The following is a 27,986-nucleotide window of genomic DNA, read 5'->3' as shown; positions in this document are numbered from 1 at the left end:
TTTTCTTAGATTACTGAAATGACCAAAGAATCAATGCCCTCCCCTAAAGAAAGTGTTTACCCTGCATTAATGAACTGCACAACATCAGTCGATGTAATTTTACCTCAGATTACATCTAATATGTGGTAAGTAGATGTAAAGTTCTGCATTCTTCCATCGTTAAAGCAAATCCTGGTTGCGATGTGAGCTTTCAACATGCTTTGTATCCTGAAGAGAAACAAGTAATTGGGCACTTTCTGCACCTCCAGACTAAGTGATCAGTAGCATTCAATGTCATTGAGTAATGGTATAGTTGCATCATGGCAAAATGCTTCCTTTTTGAAGTAACTTTATTTTTTTGTTTTAGGGCCAGGGGACTGGGACAACTAATACGTGCCAAGAATATTAAAAGTGTCGGCGACCTTAGTACACTCTCACCCTCTGAGATAAAGACACTGCCTATCCGTTCTCCAAAAGTCTCTACAGTGAAAAAAGCTCTGAGAGTTTATCACGAGCAACAGGTGACTTGTTCTTGCTGCTCTCTTAACAGCAAAAGGACAGGGTTGCGCAACGCTACATCCAATTGACAAAACATATGGTATAAAGTTAAATACTTCAATAATAATATTTTCTTGGTTATTTAGTTAGACCCTTTTGGCCAAAGTGTCATAAGCCTTTATACCAACGTCAAGGCATAACCAAATTTGCAGGTCCTAACACCACACTGTGAACCATTTATTTTACCTCCTGTATGAGGGGAAGCAACCACAGAGGGTCCAGTCCATACTGCAAGAATGGGAGATCCTTCCAAGTTAAAAAGGTTAGGGGCCACCTACCTCCAAACAACTGTTGCCAGTTAGAAATTGAATTAACACACACTTTCCCAGTAAGCTCAAACACCAACTTGGGAGGTTCTCATTTTGCTGTAGATGAGATAAACTGGAAGGTTCACAGTGTAGTGTTAGGACCTACAATGTATTTAACTTTATACTTATTACCATATATGTTTTGTCAATTGGATGTAGCATTCTGCCCCCCTGTCTTTTTTGTTGTATAAGTTTGCCACGCTCAGTAGCTCTCCTTTTGGTATGTTTGTATATGTTTGAGCTTACTGGGAAAGTGTGTTAATGTACTCTTAACAGGTCACGCATTAACAGTCTAATTTAGCATTCTAGCAAAGTCAAATTTAAGCAAATATTAACTTAATATGTGAGTTATCATCATAACCTGTATTCAGTGCAATCCAAGACTATTCTCTTTTTTTTTTTTTTAACTTTTGATCTAGTGTTGCAGCAGGGGGGGGTCTCCGGAGCTGAACTGCAGTAACTTCAGCTCTGGGAACCTCCTGCTTCCGGACACAACAACGTAAGTGAAGGTAGCTGCTCCGGCTCAGCACGCAAGGCTTTAAAGTTTAAAGCTCCCGCATCACATGGGCCAATAGGAAGCCGCACAGATGACGTCCTGTTGGCCCTCCTGACGTAAAAACGTTCAACAGCGGGCATATTGTGAACCCTGGCAGCTGTGCAGAGCTGCTACCAGCACCTAATTTTTAAATGATTATTTGCGAAAGCAGGGGGTCCCTGCAGCTGAAATTAATTTGGTTCAGCTATGAAGACCCCCTTCAATGCTATAAATAAAAAATATATACACCAGCTTGGATTGCCTCTTTAATTCTTGCCCCCCAGTTAATCAACTTAATGCCAGCCGTTTGCCCTGGTAGTTACCAGTTTTTCTTTACTAAAACCTAAACTGTCAAAAAATTTCCTCACACTACAGATGAAGGCTAAAGGATTTGATGAATTTGCCGCGCTCGCTGAGACGGAAAAATCATTGAACGGCCTGGATGAGAAACACTCTCCTATTGATGAGGAGAAACTTGAAACAGGTAACCACTGTCATGTATAGTTTTGGTTTTAACTGCAAAGTTTACCAAACGTTAATCTTGCAAGAAATCAGGCATTTCTTAATGCCTGGCCCTTCCTCTAGTTCAGGGGTGCGCAAACTTATTTCCCCCCTGTGCCCCCTCCCTTGTCTCTGGCGTACGTCGCTGAAGACGAGGGAAGTTGAAGAGGCCTCGCACGATCCCCCAGCACATTTTCAATGCCTTGGGGAAGAGCGCAAGGCCTCTGGAACGGCTGCCCTCTCCTCCCCACAGAAAATCTTGCACCCCCCAGTTTGTGCATCCCTGCACTAGTTGGCCAGCTGCTGCCAAAATACAATACCCAGAAAGAGTGAATGCTGAATTTAAAGGTGTCCCCTTTTTATAGGATACGATGGGATGGTATATATTGCAATCGCCACTTGTTATGGGGGATTTTGACATGTTGGTATATTTCCTTGTCTGATACTGACAATGTGCTGGCATCATATTGTGTAATTAAATAACTCCTGTATCTTTGAATGCTTTCAGATTTGATGGAGCAGTCTACCTCCGCTATGGACACCCCACCCTCTCCGGACACCCCACCCACTACGGACCTGTTAACCCAGATCACTGCACTTTCTAGCCAGTTGTCTTCAGAGGACCTTAGCACGTTTTCTGGCAGCCATCTTTTTGAAATACACGAGAAACTTAGTGGGATGTCAAACTGTGTCATAAGACATCTGCAGTCACGGTGGCGGTCCCCACCTCACGAGAGCTCTGTCTAATACCAGTGTAGAAGACTGGTTTAAGAATTTCTTTTAAGAGTGATTCATGAGTCAGGGCACTTTTTTTACTAGGAGTACATTTTTACAAGAGAATTTATATTAAAAAAATAAATTGATCCGGCAGATTTTTTTTTTTTTTTTAATCCATCATGTGTTCTACCTGACTTAATTCTGCGGCTTCTAAATTCTAGTTTCCTTGCTGCTACGTTATTACAAGGCTTGAAGTATTCGGTTGAAATTGAATATTGACAAATGGCGTATCTATTTGGGGTGGTTTACATCTCATCACTGCTGTGAATGTAAAACTAAGGCTGGATAACATGTTCCCGCGACTTAAGCTGTTTCATACGGTAGTCCTTGTAATATAATGATCCCTCGTACGGCAGGACTCGCTGAGCAGCTTCTTGGTCTAATTTGCAAAACCATTTAATGTTGCATTTGTAGTTTATTGCAACGCTAGGAATAACTATATTTACAATGGGCTACAGCTTGCTGAGCGAAGACACCAAAAACCTCATCTGCCAACAATTGGTTGCTGCTGTCCTGTATTCTTTGTCAGCCTAATCGTACTAAACAATAGGGGACCCCTGCCACAGAGAGGGTTTTTTTTGTTTTTTTTATTGTTAATCTGGAATTGGCAAATTATTGGAAGGCTCTGTTATGTTCTCAAGTAGAGGTGCTTAGGAGAGCTTGAATGGTCACTAATTTGACTCTTCAATGCAGTATATTAATTCTGGGTTACATTTCCTCCTGAACAGGAAATACTTAAATTTGAGTCAGATTCATCATGTGGAGGCGAGGGTTAAGTCACCTGATCTGGTGCTAACTTCTGTTGAAGTCACTGGCTCATGTGCACTAACCCCTAGCAGCGCTTGATGCATATGCCCCATACTTGGGTGTTTTTAGAAGCTTTGTTTACTATCTATTTTCACTTGCTTCTTTGCTTTATATCAAGCTCATTTTTCAACAGACATTGTGCTTTACCAGTGTTCTAGTTTTGCAGATGTTCACAGTATCGTGTATATTATGTATATAGTTTTGACTACAGGTAAGAAAGTTACTGGATTATATAGTTGGTAATCCACGTTGTACATATAATTTAACAATCTGTATGCACAGAGCTTCTTAATGTCATTTGCTGCAAATGTTTTTTAGAATTATTATATGTAAAATAAAACTATTAAAGTGTTTTCCTTTTCCTGTTGGCAACAATAACCACCTATGTAAAAGTGGTAGATGTTCATTTGTATCTGTTTTCTATTCTAAACATATGAAATTTAGCATAACGATTTATTTGTATGATTTCTTTACACTTATGCACATGGTTAATTACTGTTTTTGAATGATTAGCATGTTGCACATGCCAGTCTGGGATATTTGGGTTCAACTTCTAAATGTCCTGGTCCCTTTCCTTGTGCTCTGGAATACAGCCAGACCATGTTTTTGCCACACCCAACCAAAACATCTTATTGGATATTTTCATTTACTAAATTGTTGGCTATTTTGATGTCTTTCTCTGTAGAATTTTTGTTCTGATTTTTGCAGACCAAAATATTCTTCAGCCATTGGATATTGAGCCGTCAATATGTTTCTCATCCAACAGAGCATGAAATAGGACTGTGCTTTCAGGATAGTGGTTCATCATCAAGTTTGCAAACAAACTGCTATACTTATTTATATTGGCTGAAAGCAGTGGTTATCAAAACAGTGCGCCAGACAATTTTTATGATGAATTTAAATGTGCTGGTTTTTTACACAAGTAAATTCACGTGGGTTTCAAGCTTTAAGAACACAAACTGGTGTGATTGTATTGAAAGTGTGTTATCCTGAAGAATGCCCTCGTTCAAGTCTGGAGGTTTTTTTTTTAAATATAAATAGAATTCTCCGTATGGGCTTGTTTCATGTTATATTTTTACAATTGATCTAAAACTACTGAAAATTGGCCCTTTTTATTGTGGTTTCTTTACTGGTGGTAATAAAGAAAAAATAAAAGTGGCGCTAGTCCTATTAATGAGGTGCAATAAATAAAGTCCCGCAGCTGGTGTCCCAGGAGGTAATTCAAACTCCTCATTATATAAGATTGGTAGAAAATAAAGTTGTCCTCCAGCACGTGGTCTTATTGCTCTTTTCTTCCTTATGTAGAAAAAAAGACAACAACAAAAAACACCACACACAAGTGGTATAATAGGCGTCGACAATCAGTATCTTAATCTATAGAGAAGTAGAGAACTTGACACTTGCCTGTGTATTTGTTCCCGTAGTCTTCTGCTGTTACCTTAAAAAGTGGAGAGAGGCATAGCATAATACTGTTTATTACAAAAATAAGGGAGGCGAGATAAAAATACACTTTTACAAGCTACCAACCACATGGATTGTGGAGGTTTCTATTGCTGCAAGTGTCCTTTAAAAACTTCCTTGCTGAAGCTGCTTTTCAGTCACTTTTTCTCAACTCCTGACTTGTCTGTCTGGGTCCACGGGGATGGGAGGCTTTCTCAGATTCGTGCACAGTCTGTTGTGCCTCTCCGTGTGCAGAGCTCCCTGCTGTTTGTCAGTGTTGGTTAGCTGATCCACAGACTCCACAGGTATGGTGGCTCCAAAAGACCAAAAAGGGGATGTCATCGGAGAGGCACAACAGACTGTGCACGAATCTGAGAAAGCCTCCCATCCCCGTGGACCCAGACAGACAAGTCAGGAGTTGAGAAAAAGTGACTGAAAAGCAGCTCCAGCAAGGAAGTTTTTAAAGGACACTTGCAGCAATAGAAACCTCCACCATCCATGTGGTTGGTCGCTTGTAAGTGTATTTTTATCTCACCTCCCTTATTTTTGTAATAAACAGTATTATGCTATGCCTCTCTCCACTTTTTAAGGTAACAGCAGAAGACTACGGGAACAAATACACAGGCAAGTGTCAAGTTCTCTACTTCTCTACAGATTAAGATACTGATTGTCGACGCCTATTATACCACTTGTGTGTGGTGTTTTTTGTTGTTGTCTTTTTTCTACATAAGGAAGAAAAGAGCAATAAGACCACGTGCTGGAGGACAACTTTATTTTCTTACTGGTGGTAATGACTAGGCCGAAAAATTCATAGCCCAAAACTGATTTTCCTCAACTCCTGTTCGTACCCTGGAAATCTAGTCTTAAATATGTGGTCAATGTTTTGCACAGACAGTAAAGCAGTTTGGCTTTTTTTTTTTTTTTTTGCACATGTGCTTGCTCATTTTAATATGGCATATAAAGTTAAAAGTGTTTGAACCAATTCTAAAAATAAACTGCGTGCAGTCACACTTACTGCTGGAGTGGTAAATCTCTCAGTATGTGAGCAATGATGGTAAGGGACGGTTTTTAATACTTATGATTCTGTACACTTTAGGACCCATTAGAATGGGTTTAAATTGGTCAGTAACAAACACAACCCCTTTTAATATAAGCAGGCACATTTGTTGAAATACTGGGTCCGTTGACACAAATACTGCAGAAACAACAGCTTTATTAGTCACTAATTTACAGGGAATAGCAGCTGTTGACCCATGAACAAAATCACATGCATTCAGCGTTCAGCAAGCCGAGGAGGGAGAGGCTTTTTCATTTTGGTGACGTAAGGTGCTTGCTTGGAACAGAATTTAATATGGGGAGTTTTATAACACAAAAACGTTAGGTGTCTTTATAGGAAACAAGGCGAACAAAAAAAATAGCAGATTGTCCATTTGGTATATTTTCTATTGTGAGCCACGACGGAAGTTTAGGGTTAGTCAATGTGATCATTTCATTCAACACAATGTTGACAATACCATGAGTTGTTTGTGGTTTACTTTCATGGAGAGAGAAATCTCGTTTTAGGGACCAATCAGTTTGGAGCACAAAGCCTTTTAGTCCAATCATGATGCTTTGAAAATGTTATTGAAGATGTTAAAATGTATTTTTTATTGAATCAGACAAGGCAAGTTAACAGAAAAAACAAATGGGCTACTATCGCACTTCTAGTCATGTTGTATAGATGTAGTGCCATATTTGTTTACTTCTGTAGCATGCGTTGTTTGTTATGTGGTTACTTAGATGGTTTCCACGTAGTTGGCTGGGAGCATGCCAGTCTTGCTAGTTCTCTGGACCGTCCCATACATCCAGCCTTCATCAATAGTTTGAACATTTACTATAGCATCACCATCTCTGAAAGAAACTTCATCATCATCCGCTGCCCGATAGTCATACATGGCTCTGAAGGTTTTCTGTCAAAGAAAAGGAACACAATGTTACATGTTTGTGCTAAATAAAAGTAATCTAGAATTGAGACCTTATTTTATTTAGCAAGATAGTGAATCCTATTGCCTTCCAATGTTTGTTTTGGTGTTAATACAAGCAACATTGTATGCATGTTGAATGGAAAAACTTGTCTATAAAATGCATTTGAACCCATACTAAGAAGGGTAATAGGATTATCAATCAGTATTATTTGAACTCCTTTTTTGGTACAGTTGAATAGGTTTTCCCCATGTATCCGGTACACTCCAGATACCCATATAGTATTATATTTGATTCTATTTCTCCAAGTCGCTTACTCCAGTTGTAGAAGGATGAGATGGGACAGATGATGCTGTTGTTTGCTGAGTGGCTACAGAAGAAGACCTTTGTTGGGGCAGCTCAGTTGTTTTTGCCTGTTTGTAACCTGCAAGGTAAAATTAAGATTGCATGAGATAAAAGAAGTACTGTGCATGTTTCACTTGCTGTCATTCACTCTGCCACAATTAGTACAAATCTCTCCATTCTACTGTCTATAGTTATGGTGTACAATTAATGCGTACTCACCCTGGTAAAACAGTACTTGTCCACTTTCCTTGTGGCCTAAGTATTGTGGAACAATAATAAGTATTGTGGAACATGCCTGTGTAATAAGTTACATAATATGTAGATGTTTTAGCACTTTTACTGGTTACCTGTTACTGTGGTGGTAGTGGTGGCGAAGGTGGTTCCATTGGTATAATAGGAATGATGTTGATCAGCCACTTCGGAGGGGTCCGATTTTTCGTCTCCAGCACTCAGACTTAAAGCACTAGCAGACCGAGACTGTTCGCGGCTGCGGCGGGCTTGTACTGCAAGGAATGAGCGTTTATTACCATCAGTACATAACAGAACGAAAGATCAGGCTGCCAAATAGTGAACATTACAATATAACCGTGGCAATTAACACACCAGAACGCATGTGCAGGCTTCTTGATTGAATGTTGTCTTCTGCTGGGTCGTAGTCGAAGACAGAGCCAGGATTGGTACGCCACACTCTGAGATCTATATAAGAAAATCAACATTTTATAATCAATATTCTGTGTTGACCCTTTCACTGCCAGAGAGGCCTGTAACACGTTGCAAGACATTGACACCTTCTCTGGCAGCTAAATGGTTAATGATCCATCATAATTATCCGCATGCCATAGGGTTACTGCCTGACTTCGTCAGAAGAATAATCCATTTGTGCCCAATAATTGAGCATAAAATTAGACTGACAAGTTAATCTTGACAATTCTGTTTCTCACTTGTAATTAGAGATGGGAAAAACTGTCAATCTGTTTAGTAGAATTCCCTGAGCTTTCCATTCAAAATCCATTTTGTGGTGTAAAATTAGTTGGCGGATTGTTCCAGTTTCAAACCGTGCAAATTAATCAAAAACCGGTCATTGGATTGCTGGTGGATTTTACCAATCTGCGGATTCCACAATCTGCTGGTGGATTTTAAGAATCCTATTCGCGGATTCTTTAATATGGTAGCAGATTGCTGAATCTGCAGATTGGATTGTTGAGGTTTATAAAAAAAAAAAAACGGAAAAGGCAAAATCGCCCTTTTTATGAGATTGATACGCGAACCAAAGGAAGCAGCCGTCTACGTGTAACTAAAATATAGTCCATTTTTAGATTAGATTTTTTACAAATTGGTTGCATTTAGGATGAAAAGGTGGAAAATCACCTGCTGTAGAAATGTATGCTTATTAAATGCAATTTTGGGATTGTTCACTATTCTGAACTCAATAAGAAGGCAAAAAGATTGATGCAGCAGCCACTCCTGTGATGTACTGAGACTCACCAGCAAGAATGAATATAACCTTTATTTAAACTACATAAAAACGGATACTAGACACAGACAAAAATAGAAATCCTCCCACGCGTTTCGAGCAAGACTGCTTTCTCAAGGAGAAAGAGCAGTCTTGCTGGAAACGCGTGGGTGGAAGATTTCTATTTTTGTCTGTGTCTAGTATCTGTTTTTATGTAGTTTAAATAAAGGTTTTTTATTCATTCTTGCTGGTGAGTCTCAGTACATCACAGGAGTGGTTGCTGCATCAATCTTTTTGCCTTGAATACTTTTGCACTCCGTTAACCCCATACATCTCCATCTAGGCTTTAACTCCGTTATACTCCGGATTACATCATTATCGCAGGCTACACAGAGCCATATAGTGTGTATACCTTGAGCTAATCGGACGGTTTTTCATGCTTTTCTCAACTCAATGACTGCATTTGGGTCCCTAATGGAATCTGTATGCTATATACAGGTGCTACTATGTGTATGGGGGGGAGCTTGAGGACTGCAGTTGAGCACCCCTGACTGAAACATGTTAAGTACAGTATGCAAGAAATGCTTTCATATGCTGACAATTCTCATTGATACAGTAAGTGTGGCTGCTTTTTTCTTTAATTATTATTTTTTAAAAGAATTGCATGAGTCTCCTATAAGTACCTGTAACATCTTGATCCTGTTCAGTTCTTTTTCGTTCAATTTCAACAACCTTCCTCTGAATCCCGCGGTAGGTAATGTCACTAAAGTCTATCATGTTCTTCTTCACACGTTCTGTGATTGGGTCAGTAACCACAGGAGTAAAGCTTCCCTTGTGCTTCTCAAAGTCTTCATGGTACTTCACCTGCAAACATACAAGCCGTGAAGTACACTTCCATAGCACAGCTCAGAAGAGCAGAGCCACCTTTTTTTCCTCTTATATTCTAACAACACTGGAATTAAAAATATTTTATCTAATTTCCATGTGTTCTAGAATGGGTTGCAGAAAAAATATTACAATTTATTAAAGGCAGACTAAGAAAAAAACGTCTAGCTGTTCAGGGCGTGAGTTTTCTGAAAGGGCAGAAATTTTAAGGGAACCAGGTAGTGTGTCAGGAGTTAAGGGGTCTGATCCCAGGGAAACCAGGTTTCTGGAGGGTGCAGTTAGATAGCACGTGCCCAGTTCTGTTAGAATAAGCAGATTTGCAGGTGATTAGTGAGCCAATCCAAGGAATTTTTGGAAGCTCTATTTCTAAAGCTCAAATATATGATGAAAAAAAATGCAATTCCTTCAAGAAAGGTTAGGGGAGAAAAAAAAGCATTGTAAAGATTTAGCACTTTTGCTTCTGTGATCTGTATTTACTAATTAGGTACCAAAGTATTACTGTTAACGAGGGGGGATATGCAGCCACTATTTGTATTACAAAGCAAGGTTTATTAGAAAGTATTGTCATCAAAAACTTGCTTCTGTTTCACTGATACCACAGACTACATTTAATGTGTTATATTTGGGGGGGGTACAATATTTGCTGCACAGTGAAATAAAAGATGCAATCTTACCGATGAGATGTGGCGCTGGCTGTCACGAACACGTCTCATTTCTGGCGTGTCCAGTACAAAGGCAGCCTTGCCCTGTATCTGCTTACGGAAACTGTCTGAGTAAAGAACCTAATGAATGAGAGGAGTATTGGTTAGCATGGCTGGATGTGGTGGAATCACATTCTTCCACATGGAAAAGGGGTTATCATTAGTGGTAGTAATGTAAAGTAGAAACAAACCATTAGCAACCAGAGCCCTTCCAACCATTCGACCTGTGTCTTTCTGAAAACTTCTTGTTCTAGCTGTATTGCCTTTTAGCAGTGGGAATAGGGTGTTTACAAAAAGGGATTTTCCCTCCCTGATATTCCTAATATAATGCTTCAGCCTGAATAGTTCTGACATACTGGACAGAGTTTGCAATAAAAACTTGCATGAGTAATACTACTTGTAATTTCTACATTGTAGTTGATTTTGAAAAGTTGTATACTTATCACAATGGGGGTTTTTTTTTTTAAATTAATATAAATGTTATAGTAAATTCTTCAGTGCTGTAGAAACCTCTATCACACAATCACACAGAGTCCTAGTATTGGTCCAGATGTGAAATGGATTTGGTGACGGTTTTTATTTTTGTGTGTGCTAGCGTAAAGATTCTGCATTAATATTATTGTACAAAAAACATGTCCGTTATTTTGTGTCAGAATTAATATCATAAGCTTCTGTCCAATTTTAAGTCTGATTCAAATGTCCTAACGGAAATGTAAATAATGACCGCTAGCGTAGTGGGACATATTTAGTAAGTGGTGCTAAGGCGCATTGGAGTCCACTCACTTGCTTTAAGTTTCCTTGGTTAGCACCGTGAAGTAAATATGGCCCTATATTGTGTTTTCCAATCACACCACATATATCTCACACAAAGGATATGTAAAGAACACCAGAAAAGCAGTTTCAAACCTAATTAGATTAAGGATGTCTATTTTAATATGCATTAAGGGAGGGGGGGGGGCATTATGTGGTTTGCCGGGGAAAATCCTCAGAGGTAAAAAGTTATATTTTAGTATGTAGACAGGATTGTAAACCCAGAAAGAATGTTAAATATCAGATGGTAATTTTTTTTTTTTTTTTTTAAAGGATAGCACTTCACATATTAGGACGTTAAAAATGTTATGTTTCGGGAGGAATATTCTTGGCTGATTCTCGAAAATACCGAGCTAATATTTTCTTGATTGCGTTTAACTCTCTCCATCTCTGGAGTGACCGGCGCCGATGTAGCTTTCCCCATTGTTTCTTTGTATGAAACCTACAGCGTACAGAGAAGCATCACTAGCAACATATCCATATACCACAGAGGCAATACTGTTACAGCTACAGCAGTGGCAGGCAACCGCAATGAATATAAAGCCACCAGCGTGACCCCAAAAAGTGACATGCCCCTTTACCAAAGTCAGCAGCCACAGTACCAGTTGAATTCCAGAAAGCAACAAATAGCCAATTAGGTGCTGAAGAGGCTAGCTGTGTTGCTGACTTCTCTCGCAGCTAATGGGTTAAGATTCTAATAAATATTTCAATACATGAGAAACTTTAAACGTGTTAATGTAACCGTTATGAAACTAAAAGTGGCGGCAGGTTGGCGGCAAAGAGGCTGTATTTGACATTGACTGCAGGTTGCCCATCACTGTGTTACATGGACAAGCACCAAGGGATGTCCATTCTGACATGTTTATGATTTGAGGGAAAGGATGACACAGGTGTGTATTAACATGGGAAAAAGGATGAAGGTGGAAGAGACTTGTTAAATTTGGAGATTTAGCCGTATGTTTCTGGAAGGTACCATGCTAATGTTTTCTTGATTGCGTTTCACCCTCTCCATCTCTGGAGTGACAGGTGTGGGGGTTCCTGTCCCCAAGTTTTCTTTGTACAACACCTATAAGTTACAAAGGCAGCCAAACATTATGCACATGCAAAAACGAATAGATCTATAGCTATGCTACTGTATGTTATCCTAAAGTCCTAATATGCAGGTACAGTCCTTATATCCCTTAAATCAGGGCTTCTCAACTCCAATCATCAAGCCCCCCCTCCCTTTCCCCCCCAACAGGTCAGGGTTGCAGGATATCTCTGCTTCAGCACCACCTGTGCTGAAGCAGAGATATCCTGCAAACCTGACCTGTTAGGGGGAGGGGGGTTGAGGATTGGAGTTGAGAACCCCTACCTTTAATGAATGCAACCTTAAGAATAGAAAATAAAACCTAAACCCCTGCATTATATTCAGAGTTTCAGTTAAATGTGGAGTGAAGTGACACAACTCTGCATCGTAAACTGAGGCAATACTTATCATTTGCTTTCCATTGGAAGCTGGTGCTGAGTTTGCACAGGTTTTGTAGCTATGGGGCCTTGATGAACAGCCCTTTGGGTTTTGCAACAAACTATTGCAAAAAGGCTCCAAACAAGCCACAGATTTGTTTAAAATAAGAAATCCCAGTAAAAGCATTGGCTTGTATTTTTTTTGCACATTTAGGCCAAGATTTATTAGATGGTGCTAAGCTTTAGCACACCTTAATTCCTGTTCATTTAAATAGGAACTGAGGGGTGTATGGCTTGGCACCATTTAGTGAATCTGGGCTTTAGTGCTTCTAGAGAACTATATAAATATTGAGATTAGGATGGTGATTGCTAGTTATAATGTAACACACACATCATATAAGTTATGGTGGGTCAAAAAGTGGCAAAAACCCTCCACTGTACAGTATACAGAAAATAAAAATATCACGTGTGGACATTCTCATATCTCAGACTGATCTGCAACCCTGCTTTCCCCCCATTATCTCCGAGCGTACAAGTGCTTCCACTGCAGCCAGGGATTCTGGGAAATGACATGCAAATGTCGCCTTTTTAATATAACACAGAAATATATTCTGTGGATAGTTGAGGTAGAAATAAAACAAAAATGCATAACAATGACTGCACGGTGAAGATTGGGACCTGATAAGGGAACTCCTTCACTGCCAGTGCAATCAGCTGCAAAGGGATGTGTCCATGTTAGTGTCAGGATTAAGGCATCGTCTCACTATTCTGCATATGCAGCTACTAATCATTCTAATCAGTTGTCGAGATCAAACAAAGTGTTTAACTACATTTGTTGTAATCTCTGCCAGTAGCAATACCATTGTACAAGTTTAACTTATACGTTGTATAAATATCCTACATAAGAATGAATATATTGACTGCTAGAGAGAAGTACTATACAGATACACAGCCTCAAAATAACTGCCACCAAAATATGAAATCCGTCAGCCTTTGCATTGTTACTTAATATTTTCTCATTTTAAAGATATTTAAAATATTAAGAGGCTTCAATTTTCTATTTTTTTGTTCGATAGGAGACCTTTAGCAGAGAAGAAAATGCCCAAGATTGAACACCATGTCACAGGTGGGAACTCGACAACAGATACATTTGTCAGCATATGTTTTAGAGTTTGGTTGCTGTCAGGAAAATACCGAGCTAATGTTTTCTTGATTGCGTTTTGCTCTCTCCAGCTCGGGAGTGACGGCTGTTGGGGTAGCTCTACCCACATTGTCCTTGTACATAACCTACAGGTTCCAAAAAAGTATTGGGAAATCACAGACAAGACTGAACACATTGCGTGACTTTATCATTCAAAAAGAGTTAGGTAGTAGTAGTAAAATAAAGCTGAAGTACAAAAAAGCGCAAAGAGTAAGATAAGTGGTGGGAAATCAAAGAGGCTGAGGAGGTCAACAACATCATCAAAATCAGAGAACAACGACAAAAAGCATGAATGTATTAAAGATTATAAAATGGAAAGAACTTGATTCCTTCCAATTAAAAGCTGGTTTGCAGCTTTATGAGTAGAAGCAAAAAAACTATGTTAGCCTAGAAAGGGCTTAATATATAGGAGGTTTATAGGTAAATCAAGTCAAGGAAAATAAGTCAGGGTAGGCAATTAGAGTGTTACTTTTATGAAAATATAAAATACCGAGCTAATGTTTTCTTGATTGCGTTTTACTCTCTCCATCTCTGGAGTGACAGGTGTGGAGATTCCCACGCCAAAATGTTCTTTGTATAACACCTGAAGATCCAAAATGGCACAGATAAATGGAAAGTTCTCAATGTTTGAATTAGAGAGACAGTGTACTGCTGATCAACGGTATCACAAATCTGAAACCCTCCTTCATCTTCTATCCTCTTTCCACTATCAAGTCTCTGACTGACCTCTTTGCAATCTTAACACGAATGTCTCTCTACTACTCGAAACCCAATAAGGCCAAGACGCAGCTCCTCAACCTTACAGTACCACTAGAAGTCGGGTCCTATAACTACTTCCCCATTACAGCATGTAGATAACATTGCAATATCATCTACAATCTCCTCCAAGCATGTTATAATAATAATTTATTTGTATGGTGCCAACATATTCCATAGTGCAGTACAATGTGGGAGGGATATTGCCTATTTCTAACAATGAACCCCCTCTTTTCCTCTCACATTGAAGCTCATCAACTTGTCACACACCTTTGTCCATACAATACAATCACAACAAATACTCCCAAAAGTTATTGTGGTTGCTCTCTAACGAATTACTAATGTTATTGAGGACTGGAGTTGGCCACCCCTGGCAAAGTGCTTGAGTGGAAGTGGTCTGTCATAGTGCCCCCTAGTCTGACATGCAGGAAGGGGTGGCAGAGTTGCTGGAACTGTTGCTTTTAGGCACTACTTTCAGGAGTACATGTTAATTTTGTTTATTCTTTATCTACAATTTGTAGGCGAGCAAAACATCATAATATGAAGATGCTATCTACTGACAATCAAAGCCCACATCACATGGCAAATAATCGTTTTAAAAGTTACAAAATAAAGTTTTTCCTAAACAGCAAAAACAAACTTTCTCTCCCCTGGATTCCAATGAAATTTGGGTCAACTTTTTCTTACTGCGGTCACCATTGTTACCTCTCCATACAGTAGGTACTTACACTGAAGTACTTATGCTGCTAATACACTTACACACATTCTGCATCCTGTGTATATGCCCCTGCACTTCTCAGAGGGCAGGGAGTCCCTTCTGGTATTGTTACATGTAACATGTAAATAGGAAACACTTACCTTAGGAATAGGTTTATATGATAATGCACCCCTATATCCATGTGTACACAAATATAATCAGCAATCATATTTCTCTAGTTAGTTAAATAGCTAGCAGGCCATTTGCACTGTGTATAAAAGCAATATAATGCATTTAAAGTTCATTTTGACAAAAATAGATGTCTCTCCCCTTGTCCCTTATTGATGAGACAAACAATTGAAATGGGGAAAGTATTTGAAAGAGTTCTCTGTATTTTGTCCATTAATGGCATTTTTGGGACATGTCAATGTTGCCTGAATGAGTTTTAAACATTTAGAAAACATGTATTACATTCATCAAGTAAAGATGTCTGAAGCTAAGGTTATTGTGCAACAAGGACAGTTTGTAATATGAAGTTCCTGCAAATTCAATTCCAGACAAGTTTAAAGGTTAGATCTGGTTATTCCGAACAATTCTGACCTTATTTGTGGCAGTTAGAAAACTGTTAAGTTGCAAGTTATAATAAACTTTTTTTTTTTTTTTTTAATTACAAATCAAGAACATACCTTACATAATGGGAACATGCTTAAAAAATCCTACCAGGTACCAAAAAATGTTAGATATTTAACTATCTGTTGTTAAAAGGTTTTTGTTTATAATGTTAATGTCTAATGCTTTTAGTTAGTGATTTATCCAGGATAAATAAGGAATGTATTATTCATGTTTAAGGGTATTAACAACAAGGTTGGTGATCGGTATTGGATTAAGAGGAGACATTTTTGCATTTTAATTCAATGTTAGAGGGGGCTTTTTAGGTAATTATAATTATAAATACCGAGCTAATGTTTTCTTGATTGCGTTTGACTCTCTCCATCTCTGGAGTGACAGGTACAGACGTTCCTATCCCCAAATGTCCTTTGTACAAGACCTAAAGGCACAAGAAAGCACCCCAAAACATGGTGAAAAAAATAAGTAAGTAATATATGAACATCTAGCAAGGAAAATTAACCCCTTCACTATTAGACGACTGCAGAACAATGCATGGCCGGCTCTTCGGTCAGTAAAGGGTTGACTGTTATTCCACATTCAATGTTTAGTAGGGCATTGTAAGAACAGGAAAAAGGATCTGATTTTGTGAGTACCTTTGATGATGGGGATACTTGAAATATTTGAGGCTCTCGGTTGCTCAAACAGTTTAGTAAAATATTTGATGACAGGTGAAACTATGTTAATTTCTATAATTTATAAGTGTGTGAAAGATTTTAAATGTTAAGGTAAACTCTACTGGCAGTTTAAGCACTCAGGAAAATGGGCAATAACTGTTATGCTATTGTTTTAGAAGCAAATATTGTTGTTAGGTATTTATTTTAAACCAATCTTCTTATATGGAAATACCATGCTAAAGTTCTCTTGGTTGCGTTTGACCCTCTCAATCTCTGGAGTCACAGGTGTTGGGGTTCCTTGCCCCAAGCTTTCTTTGTACATGACCTAGAGTGACAAAAAAGCATCCAGGATGGCACCAATAAATATGTATTCCATTCCATCAGTCTCTTCCAACACACTCTGCATTATTATACACAAGGTCCACTACTCTACTTTAAAGGGGCATTCATTGCTAAAGTAACTAAACTTCGGTCCAAATTGAGATACAATAAGATTTATCCTATAAATGTAGAATCCATATTTTATCTTTTTACATTTTTGTGAAAATATGTCTTATATTGTAAAAATAAGGCAACCGGGTTTATTCCCTAAACTGATAAAGCTGAAATGTGCTCTTCATTAATAATCCTGGATAGACAAGATATTAGCTGGTCATTATTTTGCCAAGGCTGGAGGAGTTGCATTAAACCCTTAAAGGGAAAGGGAGCGGTTCAGTGAGTAAAGACACTGACTGGCACTGAGAGTTTGAAGCAGGGGAACCTGGTTCAATTCCCAGTGTTGGCTCCTTTTGACCTTGGGCAAGTCACTTTATCTCCCTGTGCCTCAGACACACACACACAAAAAAAACATAGATTGTAAGCTCCACGGGGCAGGGACCTGTGCCTGCAAAATGTCTCTGTAAAGCGCTACGTATAATTAGCAGCGCTATACAAAAAAAAAAAAAAAAATACCCAGCTGGGCATTAATGGGCAGGTGATACCCCTATTCTATGGGAATTAAGACTGTTATAAGCTACATTTTCTTGGAGTTTGTATTATTGGTACATTATATTGTTTATTATTATATGTTTATGTTATATTAATCTAATAATTTTGGGGGGAATGCAGCAATTACACATGTAATCTCTGGTGAAGCCTGGCCCAATAATGTCCAGTATTATGATAAGAAGATTGGATTGTGAATGTTCTAAAGCTTTAGCCTGTAATAGTTATTAACACCCATACATTACAGTGGTGGCTACATCTGTGTTACCAATTTCCCACCTTGGTACATAAGCCCCAGTGAATCTTACTTTGGCTATTTCTATGACACTCAGGAATGCTTTGATGCAGGGGTGGCCAACTCCAGCCCGCAAGGGCTACCAAGAGCTCAGGTTTTCAGGATATCCCGGCTTCAGCATAGGTGGCTCAATCAGTGGCCCAGTCATTGACTGAGCCACTGATTGAGCCACCTGTGCTGAAGCAGGGATATCTTTTAAACCTGACCTGCTGATAGCCCTTGAGGGCTGAAGTTGCCCCCCTTCCCCCCCCCCCCACCCCACTTCCGGCATTTGGTGCATATGGAAATTTCCTTCCCTACTTCCTGCTTTCAACCCCCCCAATCTCATCCGCTCCAGTTTCTACTTTTACGATTAACATTCCCAGCAGAATATGAAGAGAGCAGCAATATGGGTGAAGAGAAACATGCCATTGGAACCTTATACATTATGTGTATCCCACAGGAATGTATAATACATTCATTTTCAATGGATAGAGCCAACACATGTCTTCCCTGACACCATACATTAGTAAAATATTTCCCCACATTATACAGATTACCTCTGCTTCACGGCTTCACTGCTTTAATTTTACAAATCGGTCCATTGTATATGACAAGACCAACCAATAGTTAAAAAAAGACATAATTGATTCTGAACTTTGCTAAGAGTGAGTGCACCTTTGTAGAGAGGTCCATAATATTTAGTTTTATCATGAAAATGTATATATACACAACACTGGAAGTGCACAAGCATATCATTCCCTAATAAGTAGCAGCCCTATCGGTTGCATGTAATTGCAAATGTACACACCACAAAATAATACTTCATTTCATAACAAGCTTGTTTACACGTTTAAAGGGTCGTATTCTACAATTTTGCTTCCATTGATTGCCAAGGCATTCCTTCTGTAGGTCTGTCTGCTGTCTACTATTCATTGTAATTAAAAGCCCTTACTATGTAACTACTCGTTGCGGTCTTTATTATACACTAGTGCATTTGTTTTGTGTTATACAATAGTTACACTTTTTTTATATTGATATTTAAAAAGCTTGCTGTTGTATCATGTACTTGGATACTTGTTTTATTGGAATAAAATGCATGAGTGGAGCAGTGGCGTAACTTGAGTGTTAGGGACCCCGGGCAGTTCACTTACCTGCTGGCCCTGGTCCTGCGACATCGCTGCGCCAGGTGACTTTGTGTCGCCATGACGCCGCAACGTCGATAGAGGAGTGTTGCTCTCTTACAGAGGCCCCGCTCTCTCCCGGCAATCGGTTTCATTGCTGCGGGGAAGAGCGCGGGGCTTCTGTGATCGCTTGCGGGGTTCATCTCGAGTCAGGAGGGAGGGTCCTGTCTCCCTTCGGGCCCCCCTCCCCAAAGCTGGAACCCCCAAAACGTGCCCGGTATCCCGGGCGGTAGTTACACCACTGAGTGAAGGTGATCTACACATATCTACTCATTTTCTCTTTCATTTGTAAAGTGCTAAAGAGATAAAGATTCATTCTTCCAAACAATGTAGTTCTAATACTGTCAATTGTTAGAAAAAGCAATTAGGAAACCAAATACACAGACAAGGTAACGGGAAGAAAGGAACGGGAAGCACACCGATAATACTAGTTAGTTCTATGATTAATGCACTGCTATTATGTAGTCTAAATGGCTCCATTCAACTCTGTTGGGATAAAAGTGACGTACAGTTCTAATACCAAAGTAAAAACATGGCTATAACTTTAGCATCGGATCTAATGGATTAAAAGTATGAAATAAGGAACCCTTGCAGTTAGAAAGGAAGTAGAGGGGTCTTTAGTAAAGGAAGGGAAGGGCACTACCAAACACGGGAAGTCACAAAATATCAGCAACTACCGAGCTAATGTTCTTCTGCGTCTCCTTTACACGTTTCACTTCCGGCAGGTCGGAAATCGCAGTTCCTGTTCCAATACTGTCCTTGTATTTAATCTACAAAATCACGTGCAATGGAAACACAAAAAGAGGACGCACATTAAGCACATCGGACTTTCCCATACATGGCTGCATGTATGATAACACATAGCTGGCAGTTTATGGCAGTACATAGATGTGATACCGTGTGTGTAGGGACTTTACTGCTGGAAGAATAAAACGCCTTTTGTATATATCATTGTGGACATATTACTGTTGATACGTATAGTGCTGGAGTCACTGCAACAGGGGTGGCCAACCCCAGTCCTCAAGGGCCACAAACAGGTCAGGTTTTCAGGATATCCCTGCTTCAGCACAGGTGGCTCAATCAGTGGCTCAGTCAAAGAAGCTGAAGCATGGATATCCTGAAAACCTGACCTGTCGGTGGCCCTTGAGGACGGGAGTTTCCCACCCCTGCACTGCAACCACTCCAGAATTGAAGAGGTAAAGCGTACTGCTAGGAATTAAATGACTGGATGCCTCTACTTAATCCTTCTCTAGCAATAGAGGATGTCTTGGATCAAACTTTGCCTGCCATGTGAACTACAGATTGATTCAGAGGATTTCTAGGATAGATCCTGTTTTGTTTAACAAAAGAATGCTGTTACAAAGCATATATTCACCAGTGGCGTAGAAGTATTGTATTATTATGGATTTGGCAGGGTTATTCTTAGCTATAATAGAGTGCAGGAAGGTACCATATTAACTATAATACAGTAGAATTTGTTAAGGGAAAACTAACCATTTGAAACCTGCCGGCTATCTAATGATTTTAGATAGAAGCTTGAAGGACCATTTTGATTCAATTTTTAAACATCAGAAAAGAAAACTCCCTGTTTAACGTGGATTACTGCTTTTAAGATATTAATAAGTCTAGGATATTATAAATTATGTGTTTCTCTGTTTTATAAAAAAACACATTTCTTTATCACATAGACCAGGTGTGGTCAACTCAAGTCCTCAAGACCCCCAACAGGTCAGGTTTTCAGGATATCCCATCTTTAGCACATTTGACTCTCAAGCAGAGGCATAGTTGAAGACCTGAGCCTCTGCTTGAGTCACTTGTTCTGAAAACCTGACCTGTTGGGGGGGGGGGAGGGAGGGAAGAACTTGAGTTTTGAGTTGAGCACCCCTAACATAGGCAACAGTCTGTAACTCTGCATAAAACACTATATACTGTATGTATTCAGCTTTTTTTATACTCTGAATTATTAGTAGAAATCAAATTATTAGTTAGTACACAGTATAAATGTTATGCTTTAAAATACATAATTCCAGGATTTAGCTATCTTTTTATGGCAAAATCTTGATAGCGATATTAATATGCTTGTAAGAAAATGAAGGTAGAAGTTGAATTTGGGTTATATTAGCAGATAAAACAACCCCAAACAATCATTTCTCTTACTATATTACAATAAACATGTTATTTAGCAGGGGAATTTGCAGAAATTGTGTTTTATCTGTTTGGAAGAGGATTAATGCCTAAAGGGGGGAAATATTATTTGGCCTAGTCGCAGTTATAAATGGTAGTTATTATTTTTGATAGCCTTTCTAATTTCCATAGTCATTGTTAGCTCAGGCAAGAGGATTTGAGAGGTTATAGAGCATCTGAGAATCTTAAAGTCTTTTCTCTGTACCGTGCTAATGGCATCCTGTGTTCTCTTAATTCTTTCCATCTCAGGGGTCTGCCCAATAGCTGTTCCTGTTCCAACTTCTTCTTTGTACAAAATCTTAATGTTCGGAATCAAGGTGACAGGTTAAACAATGAGAGCTTTGCTGCTTCGTACAGTGCATGTGTTTTGAACAGAAAGTGCTTCCATAACAGTATGTGCCATGTTTACTAAGCGGTGCGATTCCATAAGACAACTTCTAGTGCCACAAAACCCCTAATTCTTTTGGAATACTGGAGCACTGCTTAGTAAATATGGGCGTATGCCTTTTATTTGCTGCTTTCGTCAACCCATTCAGCCTAGAGGGGCCTGAAGTTGCAGTTCTTCTCAGGCCCGAATGTGTGTATTACGTTGGTTCCTGTGTGGTTAAAAACTGTGCATGTGACAATTACAAACACAACAGCAAACATGCAGCATTAAACTAAGACCACATTACCAGCAACTCACAGATAACTGAAGCAACCTACACACTGACAAGAGACAGATGAGACGACTCACAATTTTGATCAGACATCACAAAAGTTTGTAGCGCTATTTGCCTAACTAAATCCCATAGTGTAAAGTGTATGGTGTAAAGAAACCCTGCAAGACTATATAACCAGTAAAAGCAGCAGCTGGTACAATAAGTGGCAGTTAATGTTAGCTTGCTTTAAAGATGGCTACGTTAGAAATGCACATATGCTCCTTCTCAATTATTGTATTATTCGGGTTAGAATTCAAAAACAAATGTTTAAAATGATATACCGAGCTGAAATTCTTTTGATTTTCCTTAACACGCAGTATTTCTGGCGTGTCTTTTACCACTGTAACTTTTCCTTTACTGATATTATGTTCACCCTGGTACTGAAGCTATAAGAAAAGAGTAGAAAATGTGGCGTTAAGATTTATCAGGAACAAACATTTGTCCTTGAGACAAGTCAGCTAATGAGATGTGACCTTGTTCTCTTTGTATGACGATCAAAATCACAACACTGAAAAATGCTACAACACAAATGACCAAAGTATCTCCATGGGAGGAAAATACTTCATATCAATAGGGACAATGAACATTTACAATAGTTACATAGTAGATGAGGTTGAAAACGTTCAACAAATGCTAACAACCTATGCTAAATTTAGGCGACAGATACTTTATCCTATATCTATACTTACAGTATATTGATGCAGAGATTAAAAATAATTAAATAACGTTTTCCTATTAAAAAAAAGAGACCATTTTCCTATGCATTCCCTAAAATCCTGCATGAACCTCTTTTTAGTGTCAGATGAGTCTCACGACACACTCTTTTGCATTGCTGGCCCCTTTGATATGGATGGGGTTAGCAAACAACAGACTTTTCACTCTTCAGACTTCAGACTTGTGATGTTTCTACACAAAGGAATTCAGATGAAATGTTTATGGGACTTACAGTGCTGAAGTTCTTCTGATTCTCACGGACACGCAGCATCTCTGGTGTGTCTAATACCGGCACGTAATAGGACATGGTCCTTTCTGCTTCCTCTTTGTATTTTTTCTGTTGTGATTTAAATACAGAGAGTTATTCTGCATATTTACCCATACAGTACATAGCACAACTGTAAGATCCTTAAAGCAGGGCCTTCCTCACCTATCGCACTGTATACTATCTGTAATATTTTTTTTTAATTATGTTTTATTGTTTTTTGCTGTCATAGCCCAGTCCTTCTGCACTGTAGAATATATTGCTGCCTTTATACAAGTTATATTAATAACTGTAATAATATTGTAAAACACACATTATAGCTTGTTCATCCATTTATCAGCATTGTGCAGGGATGGTCAGAATGATGTTCTTTCATTAGAATATAACATCTCAGGGAGATGTATTAATGCAATTTGGGGGGCAATATTAGGACAAGAGAGAAACAATTTCATTTTGAGGCTCATAACGAAAGGGTTAAAACAATGTTGAAGGAAAAGTAGATCAGCAATCTGGAAACAATGTAATATGGAGATCATTTCATGCTAACCAATAAAGATTACATGTAATGCAGAAAACACATTTATGTTAGAGATCTTAAGTAATGTAATTGAAGCTGGGAATGTGGCGTGCAGGGTGCTTCACTGCGTACTGAATAACAGATGCCAGTATGACATTTTTTCTGCCAAACGTATTAGTCCCACTGAATAGTGCAGTATATAACTGAAGAGCAAGTGTAATAAAATGTGTATATGATCTGGCTCACTACTTCATTTCCTGTCTTGTTTTAAATTACCAAAGGCACTACAGGCAGTCCTCGGTTATCCTACGGAATCCGTTCTGGAAGTGGCGTTGGATAGTGAAACCGTTGTAAAGTGAGTCCCATGTTAATCAGTGGCGGTGAGTGTTGGATAACGCATCCAGGCGTCGAAAAACGGCCCATAGGGTTGCATTGTAAAGCGTTGGACATGCCATTCGTTGTAAAGTGAAACATTGGATAGCGAGTACTACCTGTATTTTCATGTTCTTTCTGCAGTGGATTTTTATGATTTTAGAGCAGCAGATCTACATGATTATTACTTATTTAATGTTAATTTAGAACCAACTTTTAAAGGCTTTGGAAAGTATTATCACCTGGCTGGAAAGGTTTCTGACTTGCTGAGCATGGATAATCTCTGGAGTATCCACAACAGATGTGTAGTTGGCCATATCCATTTCTGCAGAATGCTTGTATTTCACCTGTAGGAAACAATGATGCATGTCAATGTCTCCACACTGTAAAGCCAATGCTAAAAAACCCTGTTTTGATCCGATGAACTCACCTGACTGGCAATATCAGTCGCATTCTTTGCTCTCATAAAGTCTGGAGTTTCCAAGCCCATAGTGGACATACCTCTTCCTTTGATTTCCGACTCTAGTGTTTTCTTATATTCTTTCTATTACATAAGAGAGATCACAGCGACATGCTGTAAGGTGCGGTCATGTTCTGCTGCCCCTCCCCCTTTCCCCCCCCAAGTCTCACTTACTGGGAAACAGACTCACCGACCCAAACTTTAATAAAACGATAAGAAGTTAATTCCATTCATTTTTGGGAAAGAGTCACTTTATCTTTCTCATATGGGTCCTTACACTGTGGTATAACAACCACAGTAACTTTCTAATTCACGTGAATTAAACTTATCTGTAACTGTAATTTAAGCTATTGTTCACAACAGACAGAAGTGAAATCACTTATTGATATTTTTTGGGTATTATTATTATCACGGGCACAGCTACTGTACATCTATATTTAAATGAAACATGATATCACATTTTGGATAGTTTTTATGTGAAGGAAAGAGGGGGAAAAAACAGGAAATATATACTATATTTCTCTGCCAGGATGCTCCTGTACCCTGGTGTGCTGTGATCCTCTGCCAGGGGTGCCGAGGCTCTGACTCCTCTCTCGGCCCGGCACAGAGAAGAGAAAGAAGCCTCTGCATCATCTGAAAGCGCGGGATGCGCCCACTGAGCAGCTGAAATGTTTGAGGTGTGTGAGACGGTTGCAGGGAAGAGGGGAGGAGTGAGGCCTATGTGTGGGCAGAGGGTGGAGGTGAGTGCTTTGTGTGGGTAGGGGAAAGATGTGTGGTGTAAGTAGGAGATAATGGGGGTGAATGTAAGATTGAGAAAGGGGGTGAGAGCTGTGTGAAGAGGGGGAATAAATGTGGCGTGTGGAAGAAGGGGATGGGAGTGGCTGAGGGTTGCTGAGTGTTGGGAGTGGGTGCGGGTATGTTCGTGTGAGCGAGGAGGGGCTGAGTGTTGGGAGTGGGTGCGGGTATGTTCGTGTGAGTGAGGAGGGGCTGAGTGTTGGGAGTGGGTGCGGGTATGTTTGTGTGAGTGAGGAGGGGCTGAGTGTTGGGAGTGGGTGCGGGTATGTTTGTGTGAGTGAGGAGGGGCTGAGTGTTGCGAGTGGATGTGGGTATGTTCGTGTGAGCGAGGAGGGGCTGAGTGTTGGGAGTGGGTGCGGGTATGTTCGTGTGAGCGAGGAGGGGCTGAGTGTTGGGAGTGGGTGCGGGTATGTTCGTGTGAGCGAGGAGGCGCTGAGTGTTGGGAGTGGGTGTGGGTATGTTCGTGTGAGCGAGGAGGGGCTGAGTGTTGGGAGTGGGTGCGGGTATGTTCGTGTGAGTGAGGAGGGGCTGAGTGTTGGGAGTGGGTGCGGGTATGTTTGTGTGAGTGAGGAGGGGCTGAGTGTTGGGAGTGGATGTGGGTATGTTCGTGTGAGCGAGGAGGGGCTGAGTGTTGGGAGTGGGTGCGGGTATGTCCGTGTGAGCGAGGAGGGGCTGAGTGTTGGGAGTGGATGTGGGTATGTTCGTGTGAGCGAGGAGGGGCTGAGTGTTGGGAGTGGGTGCGGGTATGTTCGTGTGAGCGAGGAGGGGCTGAGTGTTGGGAGTGGGTGCGGGTATGTTCGTGTGAGCGAGGAGGCGCTGAGTGTTGGGAGTGGGTGTGGGTATGTTCGTGTGAGCGAGGAGGGGCTGAGTGTTGGGAGTGGGTGCGGGTATGTTCGTGTGAGCGAGGAGGCGCTGAGTGTTGGGAGTGGGTGTGGGTATGTTCGTGTGAGCGAGGAGGGGCTGAGTGTTGGGAGTGGGTGCGGGTATGTTCGTGTGAGTGAGGAGGGGCTGAGTGTTGGGAGTGGGTGCGGGTATGTTTGTGTGAGTGAGGAGGGGCTGAGTGTTGGGAGTGGATGTGGGTATGTTCGTGTGAGCGAGGAGGGGCTGAGTGTTGGGAGTGGGTGCGGGTATGTCTGTGTGAGCGAGGAGGGGCTGAGTGTTGGGAGTGGATGTGGGTATGTTCGTGTGAGCGAGGAGGGGCTGAGTGTTGGGAGTGGGTGCGGGTATGTTCGTGTGAGCGAGGAGGGGCTGAGTGTTGGGAGTGGGTGCGGGTATGTTCGTGTGAGCGAGGAGGCGCTGAGTGTTGGGAGTGGGTGTGGGTATGTTCGTGTGAGCGAGGAGGGGCTGAGTGTTGGGAGTGGGTGCGGGTATGTTCGTGTGAGTGAGGAGGGGCTGAGTGTTGGGAGTGGGTGCGGGTATGTTTGTGTGAGCGAGGAGGGGCTGAGTGTTGGGAGTGGGTGCGGGTATGTTCATGTGAGCGAGGAGGCGCTGAGTGTTGGGAGTGGGTGCGGGTATGTTCATGTGAGCGAGGAGGGGCTGAGTGTTGGGAGTGGGTGCGGGTATGTTCGTGTGAGCGAGGAGGGGCTGAGTGTTGGGAGTGGGTGCGGGTATGTTTGTGTGAGTGAGGAGGGGCTGAGTGTTGGGAGTGGGTGTGGGTATGTTCGTGTGAGCGAGGAGGGGCTGAGTGTTGGGAGTGGGTGCGGGTATGTTCGTGTGAGCGAGGAGGGGCTGAGTGTTGGGAGTGGGTGTGGGTATGTTCGTGTGAGCGAGGAGGGGCTGAGTGTTGGGAGTGGGTGCGGGTATGTTCGTGTGAGCGAGGAGGCGCTGAGTGTTGGAGTGGGTGTGGGTATGTTCGTGTGAGCGAGGAGGGGCTGAGTGTTGGGAGTGGGTGCGGGTATGTTCGTGTGAGTGAGGAGGGGCTGAGTGTTGGGAGTGGGTGCGGGTATGTTTGTGTGAGTGAGGAGGGGCTGAGTGTTGGGAGTGGATGTGGGTATGTTCGTGTGAGCGAGGAGGGGCTGAGTGTTGGGAGTGGGTGCGGGTATGTCCGTGTGAGCGAGGAGGGGCTGAGTGTTGGGAGTGGATGTGGGTATGTTCGTGTGAGCGAGGAGGGGCTGAGTGTTGGGAGTGGGTGCGGGTATGTTCGTGTGAGCGAGGAGGGGCTGAGTGTTGGGAGTGGGTGCGGGTATGTTCGTGTGAGCGAGGAGGCGCTGAGTGTTGGGAGTGGGTGTGGGTATGTTCGTGTGAGCGAGGAGGGGCTGAGTGTTGGGAGTGGGTGCGGGTATGTTCGTGTGAGTGAGGAGGGGCTGAGTGTTGGGAGTGGGTGCGGGTATGTTTGTGTGAGCGAGGAGGGGCTGAGTGTTGGGAGTGGGTGCGGGTATGTTCATGTGAGCGAGGAGGCGCTGAGTGTTGGGAGTGGGTGCGGGTATGTTCATGTGAGCGAGGAGGGGCTGAGTGTTGGGAGTGGGTGCGGGTATGTTCGTGTGAGCGAGGAGGGGCTGAGTGTTGGGAGTGGGTGCGGGTATGTTTGTGTGAGTGAGGAGGGGCTGAGTGTTGGGAGTGGGTGTGGGTATGTTCGTGTGAGCGAGGAGGGGCTGAGTGTTGGGAGTGGGTGCGGGTATGTTCGTGTGAGCGAGGAGGGGCTGAGTGTTGGGAGTGGGTGTGGGTATGTTCGTGTGTGCAAGGAGGGGCTGAGTGTTGGGAGTGGGTGCGGGTATGTTCGTGTGTGCGAGGAGGGGCTGAGTGTTGGGAGTGGGTGCGGGTATGTTCGTGTGAGCGAGGAGGGGCTGAGTGTTGGGAGTGGGTGCGGGTATGTTCGTGTGAGCGAGGAGGGGCTGAGTGTTGGGAGTGGGTGCGGGTATGTTCGTGTGAGCGAGGAGGCGCTGAGTGTTGGGAGTGGGTGTGGGTATGTTCGTGTGAGCGAGGAGGGGCTGAGTGTTGGGAGTGGGTGCGGGTATGTTCGTGTGAGTGAGGAGGGGCTGAGTGTTGGGAGTGTGTGCGGGTATGTTTGTGTGAGCGAGGAGGGGCTGAGTGTTGGGAGTGGGTGCGGGTATGTTCATGTGAGCGAGGAGGCGCTGAGTGTTGGGAGTGGGTGC

General features: G+C 41.5%; 2 protein-coding genes across 4 annotated transcripts in view; one reads left to right on the top strand and one right to left on the bottom strand.

Annotated features, from left to right (window-relative positions):
• The window catches only part of RIF1 (replication timing regulatory factor 1), a 35,008-nt gene extending 31,190 nt beyond the window's left edge, over positions 1 to 3,818 (top strand). For all 3 annotated transcript variants that reach the window (XM_075609405.1, XM_075609403.1, XM_075609404.1), the window contains exons 33-36: positions 10 to 125; positions 347 to 500; positions 1,756 to 1,864; positions 2,390 to 3,818. In XM_075609405.1, coding sequence (XP_075465520.1) covers positions 10 to 125; positions 347 to 500; positions 1,756 to 1,864; positions 2,390 to 2,628 — 618 coding nt within the window. In that variant the 3' untranslated portion in view covers positions 2,629 to 3,818. The remainder of the gene's footprint in view (positions 1 to 9; positions 126 to 346; positions 501 to 1,755; positions 1,865 to 2,389) is intronic.
• A 2,280-nt stretch (positions 3,819 to 6,098) lies between these two features.
• The window catches only part of NEB (nebulin), a 160,127-nt gene continuing 138,239 nt past the window's right edge, over positions 6,099 to 27,986 (bottom strand). The window contains exons 125-142 of the mRNA XM_075609402.1: positions 24,070 to 24,183; positions 23,882 to 23,986; positions 22,718 to 22,822; positions 22,053 to 22,157; positions 21,276 to 21,368; positions 19,564 to 19,656; positions 16,677 to 16,769; positions 16,117 to 16,209; positions 14,199 to 14,291; positions 13,702 to 13,794; positions 12,035 to 12,127; positions 11,411 to 11,503; positions 10,225 to 10,332; positions 9,349 to 9,529; positions 7,816 to 7,908; positions 7,560 to 7,715; positions 7,185 to 7,291; positions 6,099 to 6,854 (exon numbers count right to left, since the gene is read on the bottom strand). Of these exons, the coding sequence (XP_075465517.1) occupies positions 6,681 to 6,854; positions 7,185 to 7,291; positions 7,560 to 7,715; positions 7,816 to 7,908; positions 9,349 to 9,529; positions 10,225 to 10,332; positions 11,411 to 11,503; positions 12,035 to 12,127; positions 13,702 to 13,794; positions 14,199 to 14,291; positions 16,117 to 16,209; positions 16,677 to 16,769; positions 19,564 to 19,656; positions 21,276 to 21,368; positions 22,053 to 22,157; positions 22,718 to 22,822; positions 23,882 to 23,986; positions 24,070 to 24,183 (1,992 nt within the window). The 3' untranslated portion in view covers positions 6,099 to 6,680. The remainder of the gene's footprint in view (positions 6,855 to 7,184; positions 7,292 to 7,559; positions 7,716 to 7,815; positions 7,909 to 9,348; positions 9,530 to 10,224; positions 10,333 to 11,410; positions 11,504 to 12,034; positions 12,128 to 13,701; positions 13,795 to 14,198; positions 14,292 to 16,116; positions 16,210 to 16,676; positions 16,770 to 19,563; positions 19,657 to 21,275; positions 21,369 to 22,052; positions 22,158 to 22,717; positions 22,823 to 23,881; positions 23,987 to 24,069; positions 24,184 to 27,986) is intronic.

This window comes from Ascaphus truei, chromosome 7 (genome assembly GCF_040206685.1).
Source record: "Ascaphus truei isolate aAscTru1 chromosome 7, aAscTru1.hap1, whole genome shotgun sequence".
Taxonomy (NCBI): Eukaryota; Metazoa; Chordata; class Amphibia; order Anura; family Ascaphidae; genus Ascaphus; species Ascaphus truei.
The sequence above is the reverse complement of the archived record's forward strand: the minus strand, read 5'-3'. Positions and strand labels throughout refer to the sequence as shown.